The sequence below is a fragment of the Anoplopoma fimbria genome, chromosome 12 (genome assembly GCF_027596085.1).
Source record: "Anoplopoma fimbria isolate UVic2021 breed Golden Eagle Sablefish chromosome 12, Afim_UVic_2022, whole genome shotgun sequence".
Taxonomy (NCBI): Eukaryota; Metazoa; Chordata; class Actinopteri; order Perciformes; family Anoplopomatidae; genus Anoplopoma; species Anoplopoma fimbria.
The window spans coordinates 12,864,160-12,880,601 of NC_072460.1; the positions used below are offsets into that span (position 1 = coordinate 12,864,160).

The following is a 16,442-nucleotide window of genomic DNA, read 5'->3' on the forward strand; positions in this document are numbered from 1 at the left end:
CTTGCAATTAATTGCAGCGCAGTGAATATCTGTTGAGTTTTTGTCTGATGCAGTTATGAGAGGCAGTGATGCAGTGAGCTGGTTTGTGCATGCTACAGGGAGTACCTATATGCAACCTTGCTGCCTCAGTTCTCCCTATTTGAATCAAAGCTTGAAACTCGCCAAACTCCAACCGACATTCCCTGAGGTAAAGTGTATGGGATGTCTTAACAGGCTAGTGGCACTGAAGGAGGTGTGTGTAAGCTCCCTGTGTTGGTTACACAGACACACTCAGGACAAATAAAGCTTTTGAAAATCTATTTTCATACAGGAGCGATGAATGACGCAAAATATGCCAATATTCTAACTTAACTATCTGCTGCTAAACATTGTGTTTGTCAGTGTTCGGGGCAAATGTTAGCTTTGAATGAGGAATGAGTGTACACACACACACACAGATACTCACTCGACTGCCACTCACTCTTTGCTTTTCATGTGTCGAGGGGAAGGTTGAGGACACTGGTCTTTTTTTTCCCGCTGTTGTTTTTCCCCTTTTTTTAATGTGTAAAAAAAGTGAATTGGTTCATTTTCAGAAGCTCTCAGAAAAAAACAGACAGATTTTAAACAACAATGCCTGAGTGGAAGGGGAGGGGTAAGTGAAAATAAGGGAGAGAAGAAGGGAGGAAGTAGTGGTAGGAAGTGTGTGTCACAGCCGGGTTTAGATGTGCCTCTTTATGTTGTGTGCTGTGCACAATGGGACTGATGGTATCTATATGTATCATGGGTAAACGACAGGAGGTGGGTGGACGTGTAATACATATGGGGCCAATATAACTGTAACTGCAATATGAATCTACCACTGTAACTGGTTTTCTGACTGAAAAATAAAATACGTGGAACAATCTACCAAAAAAACAAAAAAAGTCCCTTCTTTGTCATCAGTATCTGCAGATAAAATCAATGCATGGTGTCACTTCAAAATTAGTAGGCTTTATTGATTAAACAACATTCAATTCAAATTGAGTTGGGAGTATAACAAGCCTGTATACATTGTGTGGTTGTCAGCGGGAGCTGGTGTTGAATTGATAAAAGTAGTCCTTGCTGGGTTTGTTGGTGTATAGCTTCTTGTTCAGGTACTCCTGGCTGGGAGACAGAGCCACACACAAACACACAGTGAGTAACTGTTCCTAAAAATGGTTATTTAAATCTGAATCCTGCATTATAGTACATTATCACCTACACACAAAATACATTTGCTGACTAGTGCCTGAATAGTCAGTTTATGTGCGTGCAGTGCTCACTATGCCTGTTGCTCTCTGGCCAGCTGCATGTTGTAACGGTCTGTCTGAATCCTCTTCTCTCTCCTCAGCTCCTCTGCTCTCCTCTCCTCTTCCTCTGCTTCTCTGGAAAGCTTCAGGAGTTGGAATTCCAAAGCTGCATCCTGCATCTTCTCAGCTTCACGTTGTCTCTAAAGATGGAAAGGAAAAAAGGTCTAAATGCTAAACCTGAGTGAAAGTGTTATATGTAATATTGCATTTAAAAAACCCTCTTTCGTTTGTTTTCTTATGAAGGAGTGGTTAAGGACCTGAACCTTAGGACTCAAAGTCTGCATGATAAATCTGAGAAGATAATTAATAGGCTAAGAAAGCAGAAAAAAATAGTTTTTCTGCTTAACAAAATTAGGTTTATTTTTAGGCTTTCTTTTTTGATTTAATTGATTCAAGCCTCTAAAAAGTATATATTTATATATACAGTATATTTTTTTATTATTTTTTTCTGAAAATGAATAATACCTTTCTGGTAACAACCTTTACACAGATGCAACATGTGAGGAAAGGTTTACAAGTAGACAAAAAGATGGATGACACATTAAGGAAAATAAACAGAATAAATTAGTAGAGAAATTTAATGAATTCAGAACCATACGGAGCAAAAAAAGTCACTGTATGGTTTGTTGATTTTTGGACATTTTAGACTAGCGTGTTAAACAGAAGTATAAAGGTAGATAAGAAACTTTCTTTAAATTTGTCACCTCTCAAAGGTTTAATGTTAAGGGGTCACAAGTCAAAAGGTTGGGAATGACAGTTTTGACATAATTTTGCAGAAAGACAGAACTGAAGAGGAGCTTGGAGCAAAGCAGGATGTGTGTTGACCGTGAATTGCTCACCGTAACCTGTGTGTGGTAGAGTTGCATTGTGTTTTAGAGTCACTCCAGTACCTGTCTCTCAAGACGCTGTTCTTCTCTCTCTCTGTGGATGGCGCTCAGTTGCTCAGGGCTCATCCCCTTCCATCTGTCTACCAGAACCTGTGGCAGCCTCCCTCCTCCCACCTCTCTCGCCGTTGCCTCTGCACACTCAGTCATCATGTCGGATGTCAGAGTGTGCCGCACCTCAGCAAGATTCTCCCTTTCCTCTCTCCTGTGCTGCTCCTTCAGTGTCATTGCCTGCTCTGCAGCCTGTGGGGGAGCAGGACATGGTGAGGCCTCACCACTGACGTGGGGACAGTTGATTGATCATTCCCTTGGTGGTTAGAATAGCAGGAGCTTTACGAAACCCGACCTTTTATATGTGATTACTTCTAACATAGAGCCAAGAGTCAGCCATATGGTGAATATCCTCCTGAGAGATCCAATCAGTCAGTTGAGTTTGCTTGTGCATTGTGCATGGGAGTGGTTATTAGAGAAACCACATAATTGTCATGAAAAATACCATGACCTGAAGGATTTATAATGATGCCTCCCAATGGAGGATTCAGCCGAGTGCGTTCAGGCAAATGAGGGGAGAGCTAAATGGAGGCTTTTAAAAACAGACAGGGCCCACGCATACATCAAAGCAGTTTAACCATCCATGCTGCTTGGTACCAACTAATATGATGGCCACCCTCCTGCAGCAAGTGTGTGTACGCATCACTTAACATTCTCAATTAGCTATTTCAATTTCAAAATCCCACCTGAGAACACCACGACAGGGCTCAAAACCCCAGTGGATTTCGCTTTGAGCATCCACATCGGCAGGTGGTGTGTGCATCTGTGTGTCCATCTGTATGTGCACTGTGCATATGTGTGTACTGTACCAGAGCCTGATTGTAGTTGTCGAGTGCGATGCGTTCAGCTTTCTTACACTCCTCCTCTAGTGCACGTAGCTGAAGCCCCCTACGGTCCTGATGCACCAGCTCTTTGCTCACCAGCATCTCTGTGACACACATACAAGTTGTGTTTTTCACACCTGAATTAGTCATTGCCTATTGTACAAAGCTCTTCAACGACACACTCACACATTCATAACTGCTCTCGTGGATGAGCATCCATCAATGCCACCTGGCAATAAGGGCAGTGCGTAGGAGTGTGTGATTGTTTGTGCAGGAAAGCATAAACCGTGTGTTGGAGGCTGTAGCATACAACATATTAGCTCACCAGTGATCAAATGTGTGTGTGTGCTTATGTTTGTCTCTTTTCACCTCTATGCTTGTCTCCCGCGAGCCTTCTCTCATTGTCTTCCTTCTGTGCTTGCAGATCTCTGTCCGTCTTTTTCATTAGTTCTCTCCTCTTCTGCTCTTCTCCGATGCCCTCTCCCTGTATGAAACAGGAAAAGTGGTTAATGGGGGTGTAACTTAATTATTTATTTAATCATTTGTTGGATTTTGTTCCATAGGTTTTTGATGCACACCAAGTTCCTACCTGAAATATGTTCATACTGGCAGGCCCCAGCTCACCCTCTGGAATGGGGATCATGAATGCCCCCTTCAGGTCACACTCGAGATCAGCATCGCGTGAGTCCTCTCCACGTTGATGAGTGGCCCAATACTGGGTCAGGTCAGTGTGTAAAGCTGCTCGCTTCTCTCTTTCATCAATGTCATGATGAAACAGTGCTTCATCATGACATTCTCTCAGCTTATCTGCAATGCAATGAAAATAAACTTTTGATCAATGCTCATTAGTGGTGAAAGATGATTTCATATATGGAGATTACCTAAAACAATATTCTTTGGATTGGGGGATTCAGTATTTATAGGTGAATAATGGTGTGTTCAAGTGATTTAATTCTGACCCCTACATGGCTCTCATCACGCCCATAGGTTACCAAAAGCTCTGCCCCGATGTTCCTCCATGTTTTGCTGATGTTTTTTCTCCTGGACCTGTTGGTTGAGAGCATCAAGGTCGAGGCCCAACACACGCAGTCGGGTGTTGAAGATCCTGGCCTTGCGTGTTGTTTCTGCAGACCTTCGCCTTTCAACAGCATTTTCTATGGATGGGTCTACAGGCAAATCCACTTTGTACATTTTCTCAGTTTTTAATGAACCTGGAGGGAGGAGACATAGCATTACATCAATTATTATGGTTGATACCCATGCTGGAACATAATGACTGTGTTAAATGAACCATCAGACCCTGATGTATTAATCTTCTGCCAGATGTGATCCTATTCTGGTCTGATATAACCACACCAATGCCTTTAGAGGTTTAGACTGTATTTGATGCATGTTTCCAAACTCACCTGTGTATAGACATAAATAACAGAGATCATGGATGCTAAGCAGTACTTACCTCTGGTGTAAAACTTTTATCCGAAAATGTGCTTACTAAAGGCACCAAAGGGCCTTGTGGCCAACAGAGCACCAACACAGGAGTTACCTGTTTCAAAAGCCTTATCCTGTTGTGTTTGAATGCCCTGGGTAACCATGGTAACTCACTGTATATGCAGCCGCATGCTTATTGCTTTGGTGAAATAAATCACAAACAACCAAACATCAAGGCTCTTGTAAACCAACATAATGTGTTGTGTAACTCAGAAAGGCTACTATTACATTAGTGGTGGAATAAGGGGCTCAATACTGTTGTCATGAGAACAACTCCGTTGGTCTCGCGATAAACCACGAGGTTTCGTATCTCGCGCGCTCGAGGGTCTTCCTGTGAGATTGTAAAATGGCGCATTGTTGTCACAGCCGCATCGCGTCTATTTGTTTAAGATTATGACGCTATTTAGATGATTAAACTGAATATGCACTTCATAATGTTACATATGCATAGGCCAGCAATAGATTGAACAGAGAGGTCCATTCATTTGCGTGCATACATCGTCCTCGAGATTGCTTGCTCGGTAAACATCGGTCGGTACCATTAGCTAGCTAGCTAGCTAGCTAACATTTTACTAGCTATAGCTATAATATTCACTGCAGTTTTTTACACAACAGCGTCATTAATACAACGAAGATGGGTTACTTAAAACTGATAGAGATCGAAAACTTCAAGTCGTATAAAGGAAGACAGATCATTGGACCTTTCCACAAGTTTACTGCAATCATCGGACCCAATGGATCTGGTATGTTATGATTGCAGATATTAACTCGCGGCTAATGCAAACTTCTCGCTAGCATTGGCTCACTGTAAACACCGTGCAGTCAGAGTTAGATGTTACAACTTGTAGCTTAGATGTGTTTTTTGTCTGACTCACTCCACAGCAGTCGGACTAACCTACGTTACCTGTCGCTCTAGTGACCAGCTAACGTTTCCATCCTGCACTGCTCATTTCAATGTTGCATGTGTGGAAAACAATTTATTTGTAGTGGTCTTGATCAATGTTTGTTTTGTCTATGTTAACGGTTAATATTATTGCGTTTTCTCTTGCAAAGTAATAGTTTATCATCTTTGTGAACTATATATATTTATATATATATATATATTTATATTTATATATATATTATATATATATATATATATATATATATATATAATGCCCAGCATAGTTGTTTACATATGAAGAGAACAAACTCTTGTAAATAGCCTTTCTTATGCCATCCAATGTAATGTCACTAACTACTGTCTTTGAAATCAAGTTACCTGACTTTAATCACCACCTCTCTGACAACAAGTAAACTGAACAGAAGTGTCCCTAATAAACTTGTACCTCATATTTGTATATATTTTTGTTTTCATATTAGATTCCTATAGGTAATTGAAAATCTGAAATGTTGTTGTAGGGAAGTCCAACCTTATGGATGCCATCAGCTTCGTGTTGGCAGAGAAGACAAGCAACCTGCGTGTGAAGACCCTTAAGGATCTAATCCATGGAGCACCCGTAGGGAAGCCAGCTGCCAACAGAGCTTTTGTCAGCATGGTGTACCAGGAAGATAACGGAGAGGAACGCTCCTTCACAAGGGCCATCATTGGTATGAACCGCCATTGACAGTCAAGTTGGATTGTATGCTTCAGTATCATTAATGCTATATTTGTGAAATGAAAAACATCATCCTAAAAGATATCTCCTGTCATTGAAATCAGAAATAAGAAGGCACTTTGCGGAATTAAAATAAATGTTTATAAGCCTATATGGTAAAGCACATCTGCACAACCACAAGAAAGCGATTGTCAGTACTGAGGGCGGCTGTGGCGTAGTGGAGAGCAAGGTAGTTCTCCAATCAGAAGGTCGGTGGTTCGATACCCGGGTTCGGCAGTCGATGTGTCCTTGGGCAAGACACTTAACCCCCAAGTTGCTCCCGAAGGCTTGCCATCGGTGTGGACTGGATGTTGCATGAATGTTAGTTAGAGTCTGATGGTGGCACCTTGCATGGTAGCCTGTCATCAGTGTGTGAATGGCTGAATGATATGCAATATACTACTGATTGTAAGTCGCTTTGGATAAAAGCGTCTGCTAAATGACTGTAATGTAAAATGTAAAAACTATTCAGTCAGAAACATCACACTAAGCTTTGCAGAACTTTATTTTTGTCATTAAATTATCAAAAGTAGTAACGTAGTGAATATGTTTATTATAAGACAATGTTCAAAAAATGTTATAGCCTTTAATGTGCATTTGCCGTGTGTATCAGGTTCCTCCTCTGAGTACCGCATCAACAACAAGGTGGTGGGCCTGCCTGAATACAGTGAAGAGCTGGAAAAACTTGGCATTCTGATCAAGGCTAGGAACTTCCTTGTCTTCCAGGTGAGACTGAAATCCTAAAAAACTTTTCTAGGACCCCCACATTTTTGCTGTGCTAAATAAATATCTGGTAACATGGTGTTGGCTGTTTTTGTTAACTTTTGTAAACTGTAAATCACGTCTTATTATCCTTTCAGGGAGCTGTGGAGTCTATTGCCATGAAGAACCCTAAAGAGCGTACAGCTCTGTTTGAGGAAATCTCACGCTCTGGTGAGCTGGCACAGGAGTACGACCGTAGGAAGAAGGAAATGGTGAAAGCAGAGGAGGACACCCAGTTCAATTACCATCGTAAGAAAAACATTGCTGCTGAGCGCAAAGAAGCCAAGCAAGAGAAAGAGGAGGTATGTACTCAAATTGAATTTACTTTTATGTATGTCCGGCTTGGATTAAAAAACACTTCCAATCAGTTTTACAATTTGATTATTGTATATTTTGTGTTGTCTGACTCATGTTATTTGTCTCTAACTCACTATTATGCTCCTTATTTCAACCATGACACATGATTTTTAATCTCAGTGTTGCTTACCTGGTAAAAGAAAGGCTATTATCATACAAAACATATATGATATACCACATCAAACCGTTTGTCTGCCTCTCCTCCCATCTTTCCACTAGGCTGAGCGTTACCAGCGTCTGAAAGATGAGGTGGCCAGGGCAAGTGTTCAGTTGCAACTTTTCAAGTTGTACCACAATGAGACTGAGATTGAGAAGCTGAACAAAGAGCTGGCCCAGCGAAATAAGGAGATAGATAAGGACCGTAAAAAGATGGACCATGTGGAGGAGGAGCTCAAGGACAAGAAAAAGGAGCTGGGCAGACTGATGAGGGAGCAGCAGACTATTGAAAAAGAAATCAAGTAAGTGACCGTTATATGGTAGCCTTCTATAGCTGGTTTGATGTACCGCTCAGATAATGTATAACTAATGCCATTTAAGACCTAGGGCTTTGTTAATTACTTGACGATTCTGCCCACAGAGAGAAAGACTCTGAGTTGAACCAAAAGAGGCCGCAGTACATCAAGGCCAAAGAGAACACTTCTCACAAGATCAAGAAGCTTGAGGCGGCCCGCAAGTCATTGCAAAATGCCCAGAAGATGTACAAGAAACGCAAGGGGGACATGGATGAGCTGGATAAAGAAATGAAAGCAGTGGAGCTGGCCAAGCAAGACTTTGAGGAGCGCATGGAGGAGGAGGCACAGAGCCAGGGCCAGGACCTCACCTTGGAGGAAAATCAGGTCTGATATGTTAGAATGTTACACACATTTGAGGGCCAATTGATTCATTATGTAATATAATTCAATAATTTATTATTACAAGATTTAACTTAGTTGATACAATTGAAATACTGGTACTAATTCTTAATTTATACTGTATTAAGATTGCAGTAAAAATATCTGACTACCAGACTACTGTACTTCTCAAATTATCTCAAAATTAATTAATGCTGGCACATGCAAATCTCATGTTTTGGAGTGTGTATTTTAACATTTTTAACATTTTTGCTTAAAGTAAAGGTGGCGTTATCACCCACTATTTCTTTCCTCCCAGGTCAAGCAGTACCATCGTCTGAAGGAGGAGGCCAGTAAACGTGCTGCCACCCTGGCACAGGAGCTGGAGAAGTTCAACCGCGACCAGAAGGCCGACCAAGACCGCCTCGACTTAGAGGAGAGGAAGAAAGTGGAGACAGAGGTAAATCAGATACTGATGGCAGCTTTGCCTGTGCCAGACTCAATCGATTTAACTGATTTAAATGCTTACAGAGAATTATTTCATTGTTTCTCTCCAGGCCAAAATCAAACAGAAGATACGTGAAATTGAAGAAAACCAGAAACGTATTGAGAAATTAGAAGATTATATTACCACCAGCAGGTATGCTGCTCTCATTTTTGGAGTGTTTGAACAGTGCTATGTTCAGCTTATTGATTTACTAGTTTTTTCCCATCATGCTCCTTCATTCAATGTTTTGTCCTGTTACCCCTCAGGCAGTCGCTGGATGAGCAAAAGCGCATGGAGGAGGAGCTTACAGAGGAGGTGGAGATGGCCAAGAGGAGAATTGATGAGATCAACACAGAGCTTAACCAGGTGCTTATACATCCACAGTGAAAGAAAAGAAAATGGCTTCAAATGTTGACTCTTAGCTGACTGTCAATGGTTTCAGTGTGCTATGTTTGAGATCATGATTGCATGCATTACCCTTTAACAGTGTCCCAAGCAAGACTTCGTGCTGCATCTATAGCTAATCCTTGCCCTGGAAGTGATCAGGAGAAAACCACATTCCTCCATGTGAATCAATAGATGTTTCTCACTGCAGAAATTTCCACCAAAAAAAAATTATGTGATCAATAAAATAAACGATTGTTAGGTGTGCTGGGAAGCCAAGCCAGTTGGCCAACATGCACTGGCTTGGATTACTGGCACACTTGCAATACAATATAATACAACTTTATTAATCCACAAGGGCAATTTGATTTTGAGCATAAATAGAAACAGACAAAAAAGAACCAGACACATCACAGATGGACAATTTACAAGCAGAGGAGCTAAGCTATCACCTAACTGCCTGGCACTGACACCCCTGTTGATAATGTTATTAGTTACACATATGTTTGACAAGTGAAAATGTCAACTGTGAAAAAGTCTTTAACAAATCTCATTATCATTGGCTATTGCTGTAGGTTATGGAGCAGCTGGGAGACGCAAGAATCGACAGGCAGGAGAACAGTCGCCAGCAGCGCAAGGCTGAGATCATGGAGAGTATCAAAAGACTTTACCCTGGCTCTGTGGTAAGACAACTGTGACAGTATTCGGCACACTATTATTTCCAATGATTGCAGAACTACAGTTTTTTTTTTCTCCCTAAAATGTTGAATCAACTCGGATTAGTAAAACTGTTCTGCTCCCTCTCTTTCTGCAGTATGGTCGTCTAATCGACCTGTGCCAGCCCACTCAGAAGAAGTATCAGATTGCTGTGACTAAAGTGTTGGGCAAGAACATGGACGCCATCATTGTTGACTCGGAGAAGACTGGTAGAGATTGTATTCAATACATCAAGGAGCAGAGAGGAGAGCCCGAAACCTTCCTTCCTCTCGACTACCTCGAGGTAATATACTTGAAAGTACAGATGATTGCCCTTCTCAAGAGTCTTTTTGAGTGGTTAGAGTAAACACTATCAAGTGGCAATTCTAAATGAAAACATCAAACTTCATCAAACTTAAGGAAGAAGAGATTTATGTCAGACATAAAATCTGTCTAATCTAGGGCTGTAACAGTTCACAAAAGTCACGGTTTGGTGCGAGTTTGATACAGCGGGAAAAGAACCGAAATGCATAACGACGCGTTTCTTTTCATCTTTTCATTGAACGGACAGTAATGCAAATGTCAAAGAAAAAACGTGTGTTACATTTTGCTCACAAACACGAACCGTTCACTTTGAATGAAAAAAAAGATAAAATGAAAAAAACACAAAGATAAAATCTGCCTAAAACATCTTTTATCACTTAGATTAGCTAATAAACATCCCCCTAATTCATCCTTCTAATTTGTATTGTTCATTCAAAAGCTACTCGTTGAAAAACAAATTATTTGGGTGCCTGGTTTACAATTAAGTTTTTACAGCAAGCTATAAAAGGTTATTCATTTCTTGATTAAAATCAAACCATTTTCCTGCTGAAAAGGGCACTGGAGTTTTAAATGTGTTTTTTGTGTTTTCTAAGGTGAAACCAACGGATGAGAAACTGAGAGAGCTGCGAGGAGCCAAACTTGTGATTGATGTGATTCGCTATGAGCCTCCCCACATCAAGAAAGCCCTCCAGTATGCTTGTGGCAACGCCCTGGTCTGTGATAACGTAGAGGATGCACGAAGGATCGCTTTCGGAGGGCCATACAGACACAAGGTATATTTGACTTAATTGAGGTCACTAACTGATGTTTTACATATATAATAAACTTTTTTGTGCCAGGAAGACAGAAAGATTGAAAATCTAACATGTCAACCTGATGATATGCTAGATGAGAATCTTCTCTATTATTCCACCTAACCGCCGCTTGTGTCCCTTTGTCTAGACGGTAGCCCTGGATGGTACTCTGTTCCAAAAGTCTGGAGTCATCTCTGGAGGAGCCAGCGACCTGAAGGCCAAGGCCAGGCGCTGGGATGAGAAGGCAGTGGACAAGCTCAAGGAAAAGAAAGAGAAACTCACTGAAGAGCTCAAGGTAACTTTGATTTGTATTGGTCCTCTCAGTCTGTCTATCAGGATATCTTGAGTCATTTGAAGAAAGAATTCAGTACAATTTACACTTTTATGTTTTTCTTTGTAGGAGCAAATGAAGGCCAAGAGGAAGGAGGCAGAGCTGCGTCAGGTTCAGTCTCAGGCCCATGGTCTGCAGATGAGACTAAAGTACTCCCAGAGTGATCTAGAACAGACGAAAACCCGTCACCTCTCCCTCAACATGCAGGTACAGCCTTTTAGTATATTCCTCTTGCTGATTGTTGTTGCTATAGTGACGGTTGCATTTAAACCTGATTCATTTGTATCATGCAGGAGAAGTCTAAGCTTGAGAGTGAATTGGCCAACTTTGGCCCTCGCATCAACGACATCAAGAGGATCATCCAGTCCCGTGAGAAGGAGATCACTGACCTGCGTGACCGCATGAACCTGGTGAGACTGATACAAAGTGAGGTGCATTTAGAAACCTGTCTTTGAATATGTAGCATTGCAGTAATGTCTATATAAATGTTTTTGTTTTCCAGGTGGAGGATGAAGTGTTCATTGAATTCTGTAAAGAGATTGGAGTGAGAAACATCAGAGAGTTTGAGGAGGAGAAGGTGAAGAGGCAGAATGAGATTGCAAAGAAGCGGTGAGTGTATTGATGAGTCAGTTCAAGTGTCAATTCTTGCTACTTTCCTATGTTGTTTCTTATGTTGTTTTAACCTTATACATAACATGTTGCTTCAGTCTTGAGTTTGAGACCCAGAAGACCCGCCTGGGTATCCAGGTAGACTATGAGAAGAATCAGCTGAAAGAGGACCAGGAGAAAGTTATGATGTGGGAGCAGACCGTCAAGAAGGACGAGGCTGAAATAGAGCGACTGAAGAAAGTAAATACATAAAGTGAAGGATGAAAACTTTACTCAACTCATCTAGTTTTTCCTCAATGTTGACATCATTCTAATTCTCACTTGTGTCTCTCTTTGTCATCTGTCTGCAGGAGGAGCACCGACACATGAAAATCATTGATGAGACAATGGCACAACTACAGGACCTGAAGAACCAGCACCTCACCAAGAAATCTGAAGTCAATGATAAGAACCATGACATGGAGGAGATTCGCAAAAAACTCGGTGGCGCCAACAAGTCAGTGGCTGCAAATGCATATACATTTTTTTATGTCATATGATATATATGATGGATATATTATACGATAAGTATTACAAAATGTTGTTTTTGTATCTACCAGGGAGTTGACTCAGCTCCAAAAGGAAGTGACAGCCATTGAGACCAAACTGGAGCAGAAGCGCAGCGACCGTCACAACTTGCTTCAAGCCTGCAAAATGCAGGACATCAGGTTGCCTCTTCGTTCTGGAACAATGGATGATATCAGCCAGGGCGAGGTACACACAAACACACTCATACAGATTTGATACTAGCAATTGATACTATTGGGAGTGAAAAATAAATTTCCACTCTTATTTTTGTTTTCTTAACCAGGGGAGCACCCAGACAGAAGAGACCAGCAGCCAGAGGACATCCAGCACTGTTCTCGCTAAAGAGGCTCTCATAGAGATTGACTACAGCAACTTGACTGAAGACCTTAAGGTAGGTAGAACACACTGCACCGATTTCTTATATTTAAACGATCCAACTTGATCCAAAATATTTGTATTTGTGTTTGACGAGACAAACCAAAACATTGTACCTACTCAAATCCTAAATGGAGGCACAGAAAATAAACGATCTAAGAGTCCAATATGATCGATCCAAAAGGTTCCTGCCGCATTAATTCACTGCCAAACAATGACGCTAACAGAGAGGGGAATAGAGCTCAAACAAGTGGTTTCCATAACCACAGATATAGTCCCTGCACACAGTTTTCTCTCTTTTAGAAGAATATGGATATCGTGGCTCTTTTGACATCACTTTGCATCTATATGAACTGAATTTAAATCTGCAGGGCAAGGACAATTCATTTATTAATCATTAGAGTATATATTATTTATAATCCATCCACTTCAATTTTTATAACTGACTATCAATATTGTTGAGATATAAGTCAATTGCACTTTCTTTATTTGAAATGACAGTCATTTGTTGACTACATACAGACTTTCATACCACAACTAGGCTACTTCAACACATATGGCACTAAATCATAGCACAACTTTTATATTGTGATGATTCAGACCTTTGCATGAGGAAATGTTCTCTTACTGGACCTAGTTTAATTTGAATTGAACACCTCTGTCCTACAGGATGCACTGTCAGAGGAGGAGATCAAGGCGGAGACAAACACACTGCAGCAGCGTCTGAACGAGCAGCAAAGTATCCTTCAGAGGATCAGTGCACCCAACATGAAGGCCATGGAGAAGCTAGAGAGTGTCAGGGACAAGTTCCAAGAGACCAGTGACGGTGAGATGGGAGGATAGTGTTAGAGGGTGGGATTAAATGAGAGAGAGAAATAGAAAGAAGTGATGCCGGTTACAGTACCTTTCTAGAGCTCTTAATAATGTTATCTCTTGTGATCTCATGCCTTTTTCTCTTTTCTCTCCCTCAGAGTTTGAGGCTGCCCGTAAGAGAGCCAAGAAGGCCAAGCAAGCCTTTGAGCAGATCAAGAAGGAACGGTTTGATCGTTTCAATAACTGCTTTGAGTCCGTGGCCACAAACATCGATGAGATCTACAAGGCCCTCTCACGCAACAGCAGTGCTCAGGTATGACTAAAATTAGTTGTTTTTTTTACAATAAACTAAAAAAAATCAATAGCCTACAACAAGATGTGACTTATGATATGGTAGTAAAACACACATCACAGAACATAAACCTATTTTGAAGCAAAAACTTTTACAATGATTGTGTCCCTCTTTTATAGGCTTTCCTAGGCCCAGAAAACCCAGAGGAGCCGTACCTGGATGGCATCAACTATAACTGTGTGGCTCCAGGAAAAAGGTTCAGACCGATGGACAACCTGTCTGGAGGAGAGAAGACTGTTGCTGCCCTTGCTCTGCTCTTTGCTATTCACAGGTGAAACGAGTACAAAGTCTTAATACATGTTTTATTTATTTGCATTAAACAGTTGGAATATTGTCAAAAACATATTTCTTGCTTGTCTCTCTAGCTACAAACCCGCTCCCTTCTTTGTCCTGGATGAGATTGATGCTGCTCTGGACAACACTAACATCGGCAAGGTCTGTAAAGTTATATTTGTTTCAGTAGTGTTTTATTAATGATGCTTTTTATGTAAACATGCCACTCATCACATTTTATACAAACAACAACTCATAAGTTCCATTTGTGTCTTCAAGGTGGCCAATTATATCAAAGACCAGTCGGTGCAGAACTTCCAGGCCATCGTCATTTCTCTGAAAGAGGAATTCTACACCAAGGCCGACTCACTCATCGGTGTTTATCCAGAGGTGCGTTTCTCAATATTGTCTTGCATGGCAAAATACAAAATAACGATACAATTGTGTCAACTTATTTGGGACCAAGTCAATTAAATTGATTACTTGTGTAACTATAATTTATTGTTATATACAGCTGGAATGTAATGGGAAAAAATTAGATAATTGATATAAATACATGTAGTTAATAAATAATAGGCCTTATAGTCCTTACTGGTTGTTGGTCATTCTTTGACCGGTATGACCTTGAGAAAGGTGTTTAATTGCATTCTATATGTCCTATAAAAAAGGAAAAATTATGACTACACATTATTAGGTAAATACTATAGAAATGTTGTATTAAAGATTTAGAATTCATCATAATAATTTTTATTTGGAACGTCTAGTTTCAAACACGGCATCCTTAAAACATATCCGGTCAGACTCCAGCAGAAACCTGCCAGTATTAACGAAGTGTCTTGAGCTGTTGTTGAATTAATCCACATTGGAAACATCTGCTGTACATATGATTCAAGTATTAACCGCTTTTCTTTCTCTTTCACTCACAGCAAGGAGATTGTGTCATCAGCAAAGTGCTTACTTTTGACCTCTCCGTGTATCCTGATGCCAACCCAAATCCGAATGAATAATACGAGACCAGCACCAGCATTTTGGCAAATTGGGCGTTCTTTTGCTACTCTCTCTGGATTGCTAACCTATTCTGTAGTCACAGATTACGTATTATTTAGGTCCCACATGTTATTTCCTATTGTTTTTATAATTATGTATGTTTTGAGATATGCTAGAGTAGTAAATTAGTGATTTTTTTGTTGTTGTTGTATAGTCAGCGACAACCAGGATGTATGTACATTTATAAAAGCCCGCCCTTTCTCAATTTGGCAATACAAGAGTGATTATAATAATCCATAAAACGAATTATAATCAAGTATAAATGAGAAGGAATCAAACCTTTTTAACAGACTGTACAATTTGTATCACGTGGTAAACATTTACCTGAAACAAGTTTTTGTTCTCAGAGCTTTTATACTGTGTATGGCCCTCTTTTAAATGGTGTGCTTTAAATACTTGCCTCTCATCTATTGTGTGTACTACCAGATGTATTTGCGTTTTAATGTGTTACCATTTTTTAAAAAGCTAAATCAGGAAACTGTTGTTACAATATTGTGGCTACATTCCCTTGTGTGATGGCTAAATAAAACCCTTAGCGAGCTGCAACTGGCAGTGCTACAATGAGATCATGGAGCTTTGTCAAACATGTCGTCAGAAAATTATGTCAAAGGAAATGTGCTGAGGTTATACGACTGTATGAATAACGACAGTCTCTTTATATTCCTTGAATGATTGTCTGAATCTGCTTTACAAAAATGGAATACTGTCAAGTCTGCTTAATTCATTGGTTTACTTCAATAAATAAAATTTGAATTATTAAAGCCCCTTTTTATTCTGTTTACTTTCACATTGTAATGTGCTGCTTTTGACAGCTTTGTGCAACCGTTTTGTCTTTCCAATAATTTGAACCTTTAGTGCAGAATACATCTTACTGCATTAGTTTCCATTCCATAAGGGGGAGTCTGTGCTTTGCTTGGCAAGACTATTTTTAGAGGGTCTCAGTTTTCAAACTGTGACTTCTGCTTGGGGAGGCATGCAAAGCATGCTAAACATGCACCCATCTTTTCATCAAGGCTCTGTCTGCACTAACTGTCTCATCTCAAGACATATCGGTCATTACTTTTGATTATTAGTTAATTAATGAAACTAACCTGTTTAACTAACTAACTCCATTAATAGTCTGAGATCTCACATTTTCATCTTTGGTTTGTTTGCAGAAAGAAAAACTTACACAGAAATGAATGTTTGGATGATTTATTTATTTTGCCAATGTAACATCAAACATAATGGCATATCCAGAAGTAAAGATG

The 16,442-nt window shown here is 40.3% G+C and overlaps 2 protein-coding genes across 2 annotated transcripts; one reads left to right on the top strand and one right to left on the bottom strand.

Moving 5' to 3' along the window:
* Positions 1-1,028: 1,028 nt before the first annotated feature.
* ribc1 (RIB43A domain with coiled-coils 1) lies at positions 1,029-5,502 on the bottom strand. Its single transcript, XM_054608398.1, has 8 exons — positions 5,459-5,502; positions 4,059-4,277; positions 3,656-3,873; positions 3,436-3,550; positions 3,052-3,170; positions 2,198-2,434; positions 1,281-1,447; positions 1,029-1,122 (listed from the first exon to the last, which is right to left on the bottom strand). Exons 2-8 carry the CDS (start codon positions 4,255-4,257, stop codon positions 1,041-1,043), a joined length of 1,137 nt encoding a protein of 378 aa, XP_054464373.1. The 5' UTR covers positions 4,258-4,277; positions 5,459-5,502; the 3' UTR covers positions 1,029-1,040.
* On the top strand, positions 4,881-15,951 carry smc1a (structural maintenance of chromosomes 1A). Its single transcript, XM_054608397.1, has 26 exons — positions 4,881-5,297; positions 5,956-6,144; positions 6,805-6,917; positions 7,052-7,255; positions 7,530-7,768; positions 7,888-8,146; positions 8,460-8,600; positions 8,698-8,780; positions 8,894-8,993; positions 9,587-9,694; positions 9,826-10,011; positions 10,625-10,804; positions 10,974-11,120; positions 11,226-11,363; positions 11,450-11,566; positions 11,659-11,765; positions 11,864-12,005; positions 12,116-12,261; positions 12,365-12,518; positions 12,616-12,723; positions 13,377-13,533; positions 13,679-13,833; positions 13,992-14,143; positions 14,238-14,307; positions 14,425-14,535; positions 15,072-15,951. Exons 1-26 carry the CDS (start codon positions 5,189-5,191, stop codon positions 15,150-15,152), a joined length of 3,696 nt encoding a protein of 1,231 aa, XP_054464372.1. The 5' UTR covers positions 4,881-5,188; the 3' UTR covers positions 15,153-15,951.
* Positions 15,952-16,442: the final 491 nt, after the last annotated feature.

Excerpts from the sequence above, each read along its gene's own strand:
- ribc1 (XM_054608398.1), bottom strand. The coding sequence starts at position 4,257 with ATGTACAAAGTGGATTTGCCTGTAGACCCATCCATAGAAAATGCTGTT. Across the intron at positions 3,874-4,058 it reads ACATCGGGGCAGAGCTTTTG|ATAAGCTGAGAGAATGTCAT; the intron begins GTAACCTATGGG and ends ATTGCATTGCAG. Across the intron at positions 1,448-2,197 it reads AACAGCGTCTTGAGAGACAG|AGACAACGTGAAGCTGAGAA; the intron begins GTACTGGAGTGA and ends TTCCATCTTTAG.
- smc1a (XM_054608397.1), top strand. The coding sequence starts at position 5,189 with ATGGGTTACTTAAAACTGATAGAGATCGAAAACTTCAAGTCGTATAAA. Across the intron at positions 8,781-8,893 it reads GATTATATTACCACCAGCAG|GCAGTCGCTGGATGAGCAAA; the intron begins GTATGCTGCTCT and ends GTTACCCCTCAG. Across the intron at positions 8,994-9,586 it reads TCAACACAGAGCTTAACCAG|GTTATGGAGCAGCTGGGAGA; the intron begins GTGCTTATACAT and ends CTATTGCTGTAG.